Raw genomic sequence first — 16857 nt, forward strand, 5'->3', positions numbered from 1 at the left:
TTTCCATTAAAACTAAAAAACCATAATTGTGTAAAACAGTATAAAGAGCGGTGGAAAAATACAATACAATACAAATATGAAGATATATACCTTTTTTTTTTTTTGTATAGAAATCAAAATGTTTAAAAACTTCAAAATTTATTCTGGATGGAATTTAAAAGATTCTAATTAAAAAAATATCTTTTCTCATCAGCTTTAGATGATTACATTCCACCAGAATGTGGCTCACTGTCAGGGTACACTGCCAATGTTCACATTGAGGAGGATCCATCTTTATAAATAAATGAATGTGTTAAATGTGTATAGCCAATATGAGCACTTATCCTTCCTGCATTGCCTGTAAGAGGACTGCCATTCTCCCAGGTTTGACTACACTATTCCAATCATCTTGCCATGTCGAAAAGATATATTGGTTAATATGATATTTAAAATCACTGTATGCGATGAGAACACTGGCATGGGGCGAATTCAAAGCAGACATGACAGCAGAATCTGCCTTTTCATTACCCTTAATGCCAACATGGCTTGGTACCCAACAAAATATAACATCTATTGTGGCAATTGATAAAAAGACACTCTTTAGTATCACCATACAAACCAAGGGATGCTCCAGCTTCATGTACTGTAATGCCTGGAGACACGAATGTGAGTTTATAAAAATAATATATTTTGATGCAATCCTTAATTTCCTTCAGGGCTTTAATGATTGCATGTCTAACTGGTGCTGGGAAAATAATTAACACAGTAGTAATAAAGTATGTTATTTCTATTTGGTTTATGATGTCAAAGAGTTAATACTTTAACAAGAAGTCAGCTGAAGGTGTGAGGGTACCAGTATTAAACATAACAAAGCAGGTCCAAGGCCCTGTTTCATGTGGCGGATGGATTAAGTCATTATATTTTCATGACAGGACTTATTTCATATACATTGATCTGCTGGAGTTAAAGAAGTTGTAATTGGTGGTTCTTCAGATCATGACAGGACTTATTTCATATACATTGATCTGCTGGAGATAAAGAAGTTGTAATGGGTGGTTCTTCAGATCTAAGATAAAAATGACGTGAGAACTAACTATGCCCATGAAGTAACTTTTTAAAAATGTTTTACAGTTAGTTGAGGTGATTTTAACTGGTATACTTACATCATCAATATTACAGATTTGACGGAACCCAGTGATTCAGATGAGACACGTCCATTTCCGACTTTGACACAAGTTCTGCTGCATGTTGATAGCCGTCTAGATTTCAATCTTGAGGTCAAACACCCACTTATTGGAGAAGTGAGTAAATTTTCTCGTACTAATCTGGTTTATACCATTCCAGTGTAGACAGACTGTGCAGTACCCACATTAAACATGTTCTAACAATTTTTTATTAAAATTATAAAAAGCAAAAACAAAAAGCCTCAATTGGAATATAAATTATGACTTTTACACGCTAAGTAACTATTTATGAAACTTCAATTTGTGTTCAGAGGCAGATAGAGATGACATTGTTTCAGTTGATATGTCAGGTGCTTTTTGGAATAGCTGTTTATGGAAATAATGCTTTTGTGACATGTAAATTAAAATTTTATCATATTTTATAGTTAGTTTACCATTTATAATTTATTAGTATCTTTCATTTATCTGATCAAATATTTATGCAAGGTTTTAGTGGAACAAGGGGAATTGTTGCAGAAAATTCATGGACTTTTTAAAAGGAATTTCAATCCAAATTATTAGGCTTTATTTCATGACAGTTAAATTAATAATTTATTTTAATAATAATGCTGTGAAAATGTACCTGACAAAGTGATCACCCAAATAATAAACAAACAAACAAACAAACATGAATCGATGTTAAAGTCAACTACTGGAGATTTTTTCACTATTATTTGGCTTCCTACACAATGGGCTGAATCTAGAAAGCCTGTTTATGTCTTACACGCATGTAACTACATACAGTTACCATGCTTAAACACCTGCGTTTAAGAAAAACAGGCTTCGTAAATTTGGCATCATCAGTTTTACATATTTGTATGCCCTTTTTTTAAAACAAAATCCCATATCAGATGCATTGGTGGTAATAAAGTAAACAACAATGATGCCATAATTGACCTCAATAATTAGCCCTTACTTATTTACCATGGAGATATTGAAGCATGAACGTATTCCACCAATAAAACGTTCCAGCAATTAAACAATAAGAATATTATCTCTGTATTTTCCACTGTAACTAAAATATGAGTTTTCACTGAATATGATTTTTATGGTTTCAGCAGATGAATGTGTTTAATGTCTATATTTGTTTGTCCAGAGTGTTGAGACTGACCAGGAACACTATTTTGACCACAATCTGCAGGTTGACAAGATTCTGGAAACTGTCTTTGAACATGCTGGTTCAAGACAAATTGTCTTCTCCAGTTTTGATGCAGATACCTGCATTATGTAAGTTTTAGTCAACATGCACCCACAATTTAATTTAGAGAGTGTTCACAGTGGATAGATGTGTATTGAGTGTGTATAGTGGAATGTATTGAGTGTTCACAGTGGATGGCCGTGTGTTTGGTGTTCATAGTGGAATGTATTGAGTGTTCACATTGTCCTGTCTCAATGGAAGTGTCGTTGCAATCAACACCTGTGTACAGAGCCCTTTCGGGTCAAGTTTGCCGAGTCCGAAGTTTTTTGGCAAGAGGTCATTCTGCTTTGCATAATCTGAAAATGTATTTATTGTTGAATGTTGAATGTAATATATCCAATAATTATAAAGGTCTTAAATAATTATAAAGGTTGTGGTGAGCAGAATGCCTACGCCGATTATTCATCTAATCAGTGACAATGTTATTAATCTTTTAGCCTAAACACTTGCTGGAAAAGTTTAGTTGACACTGTCAAACGCCCCAATTGTGTCATCTATTAAAAGTATTATTAATTTTGTGGACTCAGTACTGAATTAGTGTACATTATATACATATTTACTAGTTAAAATTCTTAAATTATATGTTATATTTATATGTTGAGGGTTTTTTTTCAGAGATGTGATCAAATGTTTTTTTATGTTTTATCGTTCTGCATTCATGATTCAAGATAAAAACATACAAACACCACCATAATGATAACTTTTACACTGTATTGGCAAATATCACCTTTTAAATTTTACAGTTTATACATGTATACATTCATATTATTAGTTTTTATTCCGTTCTTTTTTCTCTTCCCCACCCCGGGAGTATTGATGATGTCATGTAGGACCCATTGGCAATTTTATTTTTCCCCACCCCTGAATTAAAGTGTTATAGAAATGAACAGTTCTATTTGATTTATTGATGTGTCACAACTCAAGGCTCGAAATTCATTTTTTTGATTGGGAGGCAATCTTTGCTTTTCAAATTTTAATTGGGAGGCAAATGTTTGAATTTGAGAAGCAGTTCTAGAGCACAGGTATTGCTTTTATTTTACACTTATTTTATTAAATCTATACAAAATAAAGAGTCCAAACAAATTATGTACCTGGTTTATATGTTTATTACCCTGAGACAGTGACAGATTTTTCGTCGCATTCAAATTCTAACCAGTTTGCGTGTGTACTTGTCCATTTCTCGACAGTAGCTTTTTTGGCCACCGCGGCCATGATTGTAATAAGTTCTAAAGTAGCTTGGTCGATGGTAGTCTCTAAAATTGTAGTCGTTTTTGAAAGTCGCGACACTCTGAACTTCTCGGCTGATTCCATCGATAAATAAGCGTAAGTTCAACCAGTAGTTGTTTCCTAACGTTGGCTAGACTAGTTTTTACGCTACATGTTAAACCGAATGACCAGTCCGAGAACCAGTCCAAATAGCTCAGGACGTTTGCATTACTCGCTGTCGCTGAACTCGGTTTGAAAAACCGTAATCGGCCGATGTGATCCGAATGAGTTTCGAGAATGTTGTTGGTAGATAATTCTGCCATTATTGGTGTGCGCACCAATGTAACATGGCCGCGTCTACAATGTCGATACAAATATAGCAATGTTTTAAATATTTTAAGTTCTTCATTTGAAATGCGGAAAACGCGCGACAAACGCGAATTCTAGGATATACCGGAAACAAATTTTAGAAACCAGATGGAAAGCAAAACCTGCTTGTGAAACGGTTTTTTGAAAAGCATTTTGTGTGCTTTGAGCGGCAATTGCCGCCTGCCGCCTGCCAAATTCGAGCCTTGCAACTCGCAAAAGTCACCCTGGACATCTTCCAATTAGTATTTTATTGTAATCATTAAATGTATTGCATATTATATCAAAATAATCACTGTCACAGTCTATTCCATTGTAATCATTAAGTATATGTATATAAACAGTTTATTCTGTTGTAATCATTAAATAAAAAAATAAAGTCTAGTTATATATATTTGCTACAGACCTACATGTGTATGTGAACTTACAGTGTTGTTTATTTTATGAACATTACTGATAACACTGTCAGATAATCATGAGTGTACAGTGTAAACCCGTTTTTAAATCGTGTACCACAATATAATAGTGTATCAGGACTTTAGAATGAATGGGTAAACCCGTTTTTAAATTGTGTACCACAATATAATATTGTATCAGGACTTTAGAATGAATGGGTAAACCCGTTTTTAAATTGTGTACCACAATATAATATTGTATCAGGACTTTAGAATGAATGGGTAAACCCGTTTTTAAATCATGTACCACAATATAATATTGTATCAGGACTTTAGAATGAATGGGTAAACCCGTTTTTTAATCGTGTACCACAATATAATATTGTATCAGGACTTTAGAATGAATGGGTAAACCAGTAATTTTGCCCATCCCTACATGTGGTTTTTATATTGTGTATTATCATGTAGTTATTTTTAATATTGTGTGTGTCTTTCCAGGTTACAGCTGAAGCAGAACTTTTATCCTGTTTTGTTCTTATCAAATGGCCCAACATCACACAAGACCTATACGGATTTCAGAGCAAAAACGTTTCAAGCCGCTATCAGCTTTGCTGTTTCTGAAGGAATTCTGGTTGGTCGCGTGAACATTCATTAATTCGTTTCATTATACGATTTTATTACATTTTATGTTCTGGCAATTTGTGTATTGAGCAATATCATTTATTCATCACATTTTCATTTCAATTTATTTAATATGTTTTTTTTATCACCCATATGGGCTCAAATATATAGGGTAATATTTTTTTCAATAATTGTACAGTGTGCAAATTGCTTCTACGGGCACCAATTGGTTGGCTTGAAAATGATATGACGTTTGGTTGGTTGGTTGGTTGCCACGGCCGGAACTTCACTTTCATTCATATAATCTTTCCATTCATGAGTCAGATTACACATACAGGTACATTATACGATCTACAAAGATTTACTTAAACATTTGTTACTCATTTATTTCATAAACATGAAATAGTATATTTTCATTAGCAGCAGCTTCAATAGCATAGAAAAGCTGTTATTTTGTAATGCAACCACAGTCATATTATTTTATACTGTAAACATTTGGCTGTAAAAAGAACATTGTAGTGCCATGACATCACTTACATTACGTCCTATAATGAGCTTACGGTTATATGATGTAATGACTGATGGCTTTGTTGTAGAGAGCAGAGGAAAATTTTATATTAAAAACCAGTTAAAAATGAAATAACCAACTTGCAATGAAGAGCAATGAAGAGCAATAAAGGCTCGGGTTTACAACATTCATTCATCAAGGACAGATAATTCAAAACTTCTTACAGCTCATTAGTTCTTGTCTAAATATTTAGTTTGGACAATTTGATCATTTGTTTGTACCATTGAATCATTGATCAGTTTATTATGGATTAAATCCATTATCGTTAGAGCAACATAAACCTGTGGTTTTCATCCAAACAGTTTTGATGTGTATAAATACATTAAATAGTTGGAAGTTTATTATGGATTAAATCCATTATCGTTAGAGCAACATAAACCTGTGGTTTTCATCCAAACAGTTTTGATGTGTATAAATACATTAAATAGTTGGAAGTTTATTATGGATTAAATCCATTATCGTTAGAGCAACATAAACCTGTGGTCTTTATCCAAACAGTTTTGATGTGTATAAATACATTAAATAGTTGGAAGTTTATTTTGTCTAATGACACCAGTAGATCAGATTGATTTATCAACTTTCTGACTACTGGATTAATTGTTAACAAAAAACATTTTGAGGGGGTTCAAGTTTTTAACTTTTACTCACATGTTTTCACTTAAAATGTTATAAATAAATAAAATAATGTTCATATGTGAAAGGGTTAGTATTATTTTCATGGGTGATATCTCGCCTGCAGTACCCAAGTGTGGGTCACTGGTTGGAATGGGTTAGTATTATTTTCATGGGTGATATCTCGCCTTCAGTACCCAAGTGTGGGTCACTGGTTGGAATGGGGGGGGGGGGGGGGGGGGGGGGGACCAGACAGAGAATGGGTTCACCAAGGCAGTTTAATCTTATGACCCAAACCCCTCAGGTGCATGCTCTATTAACTGAGCTAGATCCTGCCACACAATAAATAGAGGATATTTCATATGACTTGCATGTCACAGAATGAACTTTGAAATCATATCACGTAAGCCATATTTCTGCAGTAAATAACTTTAATTTCAAAACTAAATCAAACCTTTGATAACCATTGTTGTGTAATAATACTTAATTAATAGAGCATAATAATAATCTCACTCGGGGAAATAAGACCGTTCACAAAGTCATTCCATTCATTTTTATAACCATCCTAGTGTAATAATCTATTGGATTTCAAACCAGAGCACATTTGTTTCAGTTCCACTGATATTACAGCAGTGTACTGGGATGTCCATATTTTGTTTTCTGATGAATTAAGAGAGACAAATAATAACACCAATAATATTTAAAAAGAATATGCATTTAAAAAGCCTTAAAAATGACAGTTTGATTGGTTGTTTGCAACTACACTTTAATTTGTTTGAGTGATATTATACATATTATATGATCCACAGTTATTTACAGCAAAATGCTGACTCATTTGTTTCATAAACATGAAATGGTATATTTTCATAAACAGTAGTTATAACTATATATACTGAACAAAAAAAGAAACTTCCGATTTGTACACACAGGGCTAGAAATGAAAAAAAAGTTACATGCACCATTAAAATTCTACATGCACCAAAAATAAGGTAAATCCTGTTAACAATGAGAAAAATAATATTTTAATTACCTTGATTACAGTGTTGATTATCATTTTCTTCTTAATTTAATTTAACTTTTTTAACTCGATAAGATCTGTTGGTATAATATAAATTAGCCTACGGAATTCGACGAGAAGTTGCGATTGCAATAATCACTGGGTGACTTCGAGTCAACTACGCGAGTAACGCACATGCACGTTTGCAATCATCTGATCAAGTGCCCGTATCTGAGGTCGAAAATGTTCAAAGCAGTTACGGTATTTTGTATTGATCACAGAGCTGGCGGAGTTCAATTTGTCAGTGACGACAACAACTGTGTTATGTGTGGATACCCCAAAGTCGGTCTCGACCACCTTCCCTAATACCGTTCACGGATATAACTGAGATATTGCCGGCAATTTTCGCAAATATATTTCATGGAAATGACCGAAAGGGCGCCATTGTTGTAAGTAGGATTATGGGATACAAAATGGATGCGCCCATAAGATAAAAGTTATCATTTTCATGTGGCGAACAGATTACGAAATGCATACGCAAAATTCACCAACTTGAGTCTGAATCTGGTAGACAACAGGATACTAGTATACGCAATACACAGTACTTAAAAAATATTAGCATGCACCGCGTGCAACCAGTTTTAAAAGTTACATGCACACGCAAAAATCAGCATGCACCGGTGCATGTATTAACACTGCATTTCGAGCCCTGACATATAGTATTTGTTGTGTTAAAGAATTCATTGTGTAATGAAATTATATAGGTAGTATTAGCCTTGAGCTGTATTATCAGCATTCATGAATTTTATCGATTATTTTTGCACTGTTAATCGTTAACAACGTGAAATTCAATTTGCACGTGCATGCATGGTTCGACATGTCCCGTGTAGTATTTAGTCAATTTGTTTTACTTGTCTTACTGACATTTTCAGTATGCCAAGAATACCCAATAATTTACGCGAACGGGCGATTGGCGTGCTTGATGCTGGCATGTCGACAGAAGACGTTGCAAGGCATGTTGGGAGTTCTAGTCGAGCGATACGTAAGATTTCGAACGACAGGAAGCACCAACGACTTGCCACGTCGTGGACGTCCGCGTGGTCAAGACCGCTATATGATGAACACGCATTTTCACAATCGATTCCAAACAGCCACTGCTACTGCTGCTAACACACCTGGGCTTCATAATAACCGAATCAGTGGGCAAACTGTTCGTAAACATCTGCGGGAGAACGGTTTACATGCACAACGTCCTTACGTCTGATGCGTTTTTAACGCAACGTCATCGTCTAAATCGTCTTAATTGGGCATGTGTACACACTCACTGGATACAGCGACGCTGGAATACCGTTCTTTTTTTGGATGAATCCAGATTTTCTTTACAATGTGGTGATGGCAGGGTGCATGTCTACCGTAGGAGAAATGAACGCTATGCTGACTGTTGTGTTCTTGAACAAGATCTTTTCTGGGGTGGGGGTTGTGTCATGGTCTGGGCAGCCATTGCCCATGGTTATCGTTCACCACTAGTCGTCATTGATGGCAATTTAAATGCTCAACGTTACCGCGATAACATTCTCGCTCATCATGTCATTCCTCTGTTCCATAACAATGCCAACATCTCGATTTTTCAGCATGATAATGCCACCTCTCATACAGCTAGAGACACTGTAAATTTTCTTAGGACAAATAACATTGATTTCATTGATGACTGGCCCGCTAAAAGTCCTGATCTCAACCCCATTGAGCATGTCTGGGATAGTCTGGACAGACGATTGAGGCGTCATCCCAACCCACCCGCTAACGTCAACGAACTTCGTCAAGCGCTCATTCAGGAATGGAACAATATTCCACAGGCAGAAATCAACACTTTAGTCAATTCTATGCGCCTGCGATGCACTGCAGTGGTCAATTCAAGAGGTGGTCATACCCGTTATTAAGTGGGTGGGGTTTTTTTTAACCCTTACCACACTTGGTCAAAATTTCTCCCAGTTTCTGTTAACCTATGGCCATGATTTTTGCACCAAACGATGCATCATGGAACACTCTTTAAATGCATATATAACAATTATTCCCCCGGTTTGTTTTCATCAAGTTATGTTCAAGCAAAGTTAGCGGAAGTTTCTTATTTTGTTCAGTATATATATACTCTTCAAAAAAAGTAGGGGAACTCTAATAAGAATTTACAATTGCCAAAATTGTATGGTATATTAGCTGTGGGGAATGGTTATATGATAATGGTGAATTAATTGGGCAAACATTACAACTGGTAGTTCAGTATTACAGTAGGTTTTATGACCACCAAAGATCTTGAAGGACGATTGGGGTCAGAAATTAAATTTGAAGGTTGACATTTTTTTATCAGTAAGTCAGTAAACTCCTACCTGCAGTGTATCAATCAAAATATACACCACAGATGTTAATACTACCACCCCTCACCCTTAAAGTAAATCAGAGAAAAATGGAGGTTAAGCTGCTTATTTCAGAGATAACGGGTAGCACCATGACTACCCTTATTCCGCACAAAATTTGAGTACCTTTTTTAACAAGTAACCCCCATACATGTTCCAAGCACAAGACTACTTGACACAGTGGTACTAGATGAAATAAAATTGCAGACACATTTTGCCCAGATGAAACCAATGACAGGACTTGTGGTATTAACTGCTCTATAAAAAGTTCGGTGCACCACGAAGTTAGTTGGTTCTCTAAGCAGTCTGTAATTGTTTTTATGATTATTTTAACCATGTTCTAATTACACAATTGTTTTAAGTGTGGCATGTTTAAGAAATAACACTAATTATCAGATAAACTGTGCTCTTTATGTTCTCCTCTTGTCTTGTAGGGTGTAGACTTTGAGGCTGAAGGGGTTCTACAAGACATGTCCGTCATCAAGAAGTCACACAATGCAGGTCTTATTGTCTTCATATGGGGCGAAGACGCCAACGACAAGGAAACTATTAAACTATTCCGACAGCATGGAGCAGACGGAATAATTTATGACAGGTTTCTTATTCTGTTTATTAGTCCCCTACATGACCATCTGTCTCTGTCCAACTGCCCCACATAAGTCAGGGCTTTAGATTGCACCACAGCTGAGGCGGTAAAGGGTGTGCCCAAAATGATCAAGCCCAAATTGAGTACAAGCATTGTAACCCCAAAAAATTTCACCTGAAAAGAAATGGAATGTTAACCTGTGACTAGATTAAAATAACTTAAAATGCATTTCTGAGTATGTACAACTCTTTACCAGCTATTATTAACATTACAAACTAAGAAGACCTTGGTGTGCTAAGAACAGACAAAAAACTGTTGTGCCCAAATTAGTGTGTATGTATGCATGCATACAAATGTAGTCCCAGTGGTTTTCTGTAAGCTATGGTGTCGTAAATTCCATTTGAGGAATATAATATGTAATTAACAACTTAACTAACAGTTTGTGACAAATAAGGAGCCCATAGGAAGAAATATTATTTATTCATGATTTCCAGGATTCACCTTTTGTAACAACTAATTAATATGTGACGTCACACGTGTTTCGCCATGAGAAAAATCAAGCTGAAGATCACTCTCCTTAAATGAGCCAAGCGAGCAATAACAAGAAGTTTCAAATGAAATTCATTAAATATTTTATTGCAAGGCGATCAATATGCAGTTCTCCTAAAACATTTTTAGGCTAGTGTGGAGGGGAACAGGAGTGGTTACTCGCCTTTCCTGTCAAGGATTGAAATGTTATGTTGGTAGGGATGATGAGCGGTCACACCAGCTAGTGTCACAGAAAGCAATATTCTGACATAGTTGAAGTTAAAGTTTGTTTTGTTTAACAACACTACAGGAGTGCACTGATTTATTAATCATCGGCTTTTTGATGTCAAATATCCAAATTGGTAATTTTGAAATATACATGTAATCTTAAGAGAGGAAACCCGTTACATTTTTCCATTAGTAGCTAGGGATCTTTTATATGCACCATCCCACAGACAGGATAGCAGATACTACAGCTGTTGATATACTAAGCATGGTACACTGGCTCGATCAAGAAATAGCCCAACAGGTCGATCATCGGTGATCTATCGTAGACAAACTGCACATCAGGCGAGCACACTATCACTAGACTACATCCCACCCCTGCAAAGGTCACAATTATAGCAACAAAATATAATGAAACATAATTGTACAACAGCTAAGCACACTGGTTTGTCAAAGGAGATTATGGTTGACAAGCTGTAAACAAAACAAAATGTCACTGAAACCATCTATTTTTATCACTGCTTGACAGTCTAACATTACTGCAATGTGATTTATTTGGCTAACCCAACATCGTAGGTACTGCTTGCCTCAGCAGAAATAAAGTAACACAGGCACAAGACTGCCCTGTCTGCACAGGCACAACATGGCAAGTGGAAATCTATGTAAATATAGACATCACATGTTTACATTGACAAATCATTGGATTTGTAGTGTGTGACAATAGTAAATAATTAATTTTAATTCTTTACAGGAATTCATAAATGTTTTTTGATAGGGAGAGTTTTGACAGGGTGGAGTTTTGATAAGGGGAGTTTGACTGGGAAAGGTTTGACCTGTATTTGTTAAATAATGGTGCACAGAATACACATCGGGAATGTATGATAATAAAGTACAATGTAAGTTAAGTCGTGGAAAGGCAAGATCACCTAGAAAGATTGTAATAGTTCTGCTGCAATTAGGCTTGATATTTTTGTGGAAAAATAAAAATGTAATTCATACATCAGTTATGTGTACATGTATGTTTTACATTTTAATTATTAACTTTTAAATTAAAAACATATTTAGGATAATGTTAGTCCTGATTTTTTAGATGAGAGTATATACAGTCGAACTTGTATATAACAACCACTCAAGGGACCAAAAGAAAGTGGCCGTTATGGATAAGTGGCCTTTATAAAGAGGTCCCAAAATATTCAATCGAGACCCTAACATATTTCACTATAAAATCTCATTATTAACTGTTGTAACAGTTTGATTTCCTTTGCTAATTCCAATACCCCAATACTTTCTAGCAACTAAACAATCTTTCTCTGACTTCCTGACAACTTCTACTCTACAATTTGTCGGTGGCATTTTGCTTGACAGTTGGTTCATAAATAAATAACACAAAACTGAAATTTACATTTGTTTAATTGGGATTTATTACTCAGGTGCAATGTTTAACTCATTATTAGTTTTATGTTGCCGCTAATCCATTGGTACGGTACTTGCATTGGGATTACGTCACGAACTGCAAACAAAACAATTTTGGTAAACAATGGTCGCGATTTACCCAAGCATACCATGATACCGGCTTCACTAAATTTATAAATTTTTGCCGTTTGGTGCAAACTGCTTGTGAACAACAATCATGGTGATTGACAGTGGGGACTACTCGAGCACCTTGGTTATAATTGCCTTTGATAATACCGCAACAATCAGATACCGTAATACATTCTGCTTTCATAGGCTACAGCCAATGAAAAGTTGCCTTGTTATTGAGTAACGATTCGAGCTGAACTATCGAATGCAAATTATACAACCGCCGGAACCGAACAGCTGTTGACATTTACCAAATTAACAAAAGGATTAAAATAATGGTTAGTATTAGTAAACGTATATTTGTTTACGACAATAACATCATATGATAACATCACAAAAAGTTGGGGGGTTTTGTCGAATCAATCAAATCGCCAAACTTTCTGGTCACGTGACACAACAATGGCAGCATTCAAGAAAACAATGGGATTTACTAGGAACTAAATGCTGTACGATCAAATGTGGTGGGAAGAAGTTGATTTTTAAAAAATATTTTGGCCGCTATGCAGGTTCTGACCTTATTTTTTCTCACAAATAGTGGCTGCTGGCCGCGTTTTCAGGTGGCCGTTCTATAGAGGTCAAATAAAGAAAGAAATGTGTTGGGGGGATTTCAGGTTGGCTGTTATGGGCAAGTGGCCGTTATATAGAGGTGGCCGTTAGACCAAGTTCGACTGTATATGAAAATATGCTATTTTGTCTAATGTTGTACCATTTCTCCACAGATCTAACCTTTTTGTTTGTTGTTTTATTTTACAGAATTGATTTTCACAGACCACAGGATGATGTTGTCTTTGAACTGGATAGCAGTGAAAGATCAATAATCGAGGAGATTTCCTGTGTCAGTCTCCCTGATGACAATTACCACAGAGAAACAGAATCAAGAAGCATTTCTTAACTGTGCAACATTTAAGACATCATAAGCATTTATAACGTGTAACATAGTATCATATCAAGTTTCACAAACTTTATTTCTCTAATCACTATATGACAAAAGAAATCAGGTATGAAACTTGCAAGTGACTTTTAAACTTTTTTTTCCAAACATTAGTCTTAAGGTTTTTTTTGTTACATAGAAACAATAAACAAATTTAATGTAGAATTTGTGTGTGTGTGTATAACTAACTATATATATATATATATATATATATATATATTCATACAGTTTGTATGCAGTTACAGTATATTAAATTATTTCCTTGAAATTGCACACAATTCTGTAAAGCAGAATGTATTGTACCGGTACTTCCAAAAAACATATGATTATGCAAAAGTGATTTATTTTATTCACAGGTGAATTTGTTAACTGCTAAAATGCATAACTTGAAGGTGGAACATTTTAATCAATTAACTGGTATGTTAAAGTTTGTTCTTGAACTCCATATCTATATGACTGTTTATATGTGAGTGCCATGTTGCTCAGTGGTTAACTGCGATTGTTGTCGACTTAAGACTTGTTCTCTTCTTTCCCAACCTGCCTCATGAATGGTACATTAAAAAGGATAGAATTTTCTATCTTGTCTATAGGGAACTGCAGGTTGCTCTGTCACAAATAGGTGTCAAAATAATCCTGTGTTATTTGTCACCAAACATGTTGAGGTGCCTTAAAATACATATTTCTGTTCTTTCTTCATCAGCAGGAGCGGAACGGTTTTCTTGATACCGACCTGATAGGTAACTCAGATGATATAATGATCTGTCACTGGAAACAGTTATGGACATGTCATACAGCATTATGGAAAAAAACCTTTATTAGTTCCCTACCAGTCCAACTGGAGGGGATTATAGTTTTCATCTCTGTCCTATCTGTCTGTCCCACGTAGTATTCCGGACTATTTTTCACAATGTCTTGAGATATTGAGTTGAAATTTTGTATATAAACGTATCATGTACTGTTACAGATCAGTTTTAACTTTAATGGTGATTTACCCATTTTTGACAGAGTTATGAACATTGAACTTTGAACATTTGTTAAACCTGGTAGGGGATATGTATTGCTTTAGCAGTACTTTCAAAATGCTTGTTTGCAGTTGGAGTGTTACAAGTATTGAGTTTGTACCATCCTGTATTATCAAATATTTATTACACACCAGTGTAAGATATTACTCATGTCATAACAATTACTCAATATCTTAACTAGTGAATATTGGCATGTGCAGACTGGCGGTGTAATGTTTTTAATATGAATGACGTCAATATTAGAATGACATCACTTGACATCTCCCTGCAATAAAATAAACTGTGTGCATGATGTGTCCTTTTTCAGAATGCTAGAAAATATTGAGTGAAAATTTGCTGATTAAAATGTTTTGTTGAGAGATTATTAACACATCTAATCATGTTTGTACAAAATAGTGTAATTTAGAAGTGTACCATTACGAAATATCATGAATTGAAATTGCGATAAGATAGGCCATTATGTTTGGGCCTATCGTGTAGCCTACGAATGAAAAACGATGTTATCGAACTGCTACTCTCTTCTTTTTTTATGGCCTCCATGTATAAAATGTCAGCTTAACATGTGGTCAATCTCTTTCACTCAGCTCAATCTTTGTTGGTCCGACCAACAATTCAGTCATAATTGTGAATTTCAAAACCTCATTAGCTACCAATTAATGCAAGCTTCGTGCCAAAATCTAAACTATGACGTGTCGTTGCTCATTGTGGCGTTGTTTAAGTTTACGTGTGACGTAGATCACTTGCTGACCCAATTTGTAGAAAAATAACCTGTAGTAGGTCTGGACATCTGCTTACTTCTGCGTTGCGGCTTGTTTGCAGTTGGTTTGTAATAAATAAAATACTAAACTAGCTTGCCTGTCATACCATTTTTATGAAACTTGTGAACAGTCAAAACCGTCCACTCGTTTCATAAAAACGGTATGATAGGCAAGCTCATTTAGTATTCTATATACAGGCCTTTCCCCAGGATTTTTTAAGGTGCTTGCATATTTAGCATCATTATAACACAAAAATCAAGCCAAAAGAAGTTGGGTAGTGAGTTGAAAACAGTTAAGTGTTTGCCTTCAATCCATCAAATCATGTTGGTTTTTTTGTTTTGGGGGTGGGGGGGTGGGGGTGTGTTTAAAACTTTTTTTTAAAATAACTCGTCAATTCCCCACCCCCAACAATTTCATAATTTGCGCCATGTTGTTGCTGTTGATTTCAGCGTCGTGTTAAATACTTGTGATTTCTGCTTGTGAAAAACCTAAGCTAAGAATGCTGACTTCACAGTATATTCCATTTATACATTTTTTTTTTTAAAGTTAATAAAATAAAATGTTACAGTTTTTTTTAAATCCAGCTAACTTATTAAATGTCACCTCAGTTTTACAAATATATATCTAGCATTATCTAACAAATATGTTTATTGTAAACTAATTTTATTCAGTGTACGTTTAACTGCAATTTGTATAAATACTGCATGTTTATTTCCAGCAATCGCGATCTGCATGTGTGCTCACCACAGGTACAAAATTAACAGAGACAAAGGAAATAACAGAAACTGCAGTTAGGTATTCATTGATGCAAACAACAATTGTTTTTCTACAAATTTACATCAAGATTTACTTCTGTGTAATTGTATTGTTTAATGTCCGCAACGATGTCTCTTGACACATGGGTGTCAGCTGACTCTGAAGCGTGATGTATATTATGCTGGGCTTTCCTCAGTTCAGCCAACGAACGTTCTTCCTAACGTTCGCGAACTATTTGATTGGTGTCCGTCGTGTCTATTTGATTTAACGTGAAGTGCACAAACCAGTGTAGCGAACGTTTTGTTTTCACTCGGTCTGGCTGAAGTCAGCCCTTTGGGATAGCCGACATTTCTTTCGGCCCTGAACTGGCATGTGTATTCAAATTGACATGCATTGTCGGTTTGTTTTTATTACTTTGGTTCAAAGACTTTACAAAATTAAAATAGCAAGTTACATATCTTCCAGACATTGAATCACCGTCACATTGCTGTCATACATGTCAAACGCATGCCGTTAAAATTAATAAACTTGATTATTAAAATTAGCAAACATCATAAGGCATACGCTGTATTCTGGATAACACCGTTTATGGTTACCGGTCGCGAGATCGCTATTATGCTAATTGAATATTTGGTAGTATTATGTTTGAGGTGTCGAATAGATTATGTAACCATTTGTTCACACCAGAAGATAGAAAATGGCTCAGCCAAAATTTTAGCCACTTGCAAATTTTATTAGCCATTTTTTTGTAAAAATAATTTTTAATTAGCCGATGGCTAAATTGGTTACCGACAGCGCGAGCCCTGGATGTTTTCAATATGTGTTTTGGGAAGGGGGTGTTAGGATAGAAATTACTGATTGCCAACTTAACTGTACTATTAAAAAGTGCTTCACCTA

At 35.3% G+C, this 16857-nt stretch overlaps 1 protein-coding gene across 3 annotated transcripts in view; it reads left to right on the plus strand.

Moving 5' to 3' along the window:
* Positions 1–13586, plus strand: part of LOC121382877 (putative glycerophosphocholine phosphodiesterase GPCPD1 homolog 2) — a 51583-nt gene extending 37997 nt beyond the window's left edge. For all 3 annotated transcript variants that reach the window (XM_041512548.1, XM_041512549.1, XM_041512550.1), the window contains 5 exons: positions 1159–1280; positions 2299–2429; positions 4866–4998; positions 10008–10168; positions 13247–13586. In XM_041512548.1, the coding sequence (XP_041368482.1) occupies positions 1159–1280; positions 2299–2429; positions 4866–4998; positions 10008–10168; positions 13247–13385 (686 nt within the window). In that variant the 3' untranslated portion in view covers positions 13386–13586. The remainder of the gene's footprint in view (positions 1–1158; positions 1281–2298; positions 2430–4865; positions 4999–10007; positions 10169–13246) is intronic.
* Positions 13587–16857: the final 3271 nt, after the last annotated feature.

This window comes from Gigantopelta aegis, chromosome 10, assembly GCF_016097555.1.
Source record: "Gigantopelta aegis isolate Gae_Host chromosome 10, Gae_host_genome, whole genome shotgun sequence".
In the NCBI taxonomy this organism is placed as follows: Eukaryota; Metazoa; Mollusca; class Gastropoda; order Neomphalida; family Peltospiridae; genus Gigantopelta; species Gigantopelta aegis.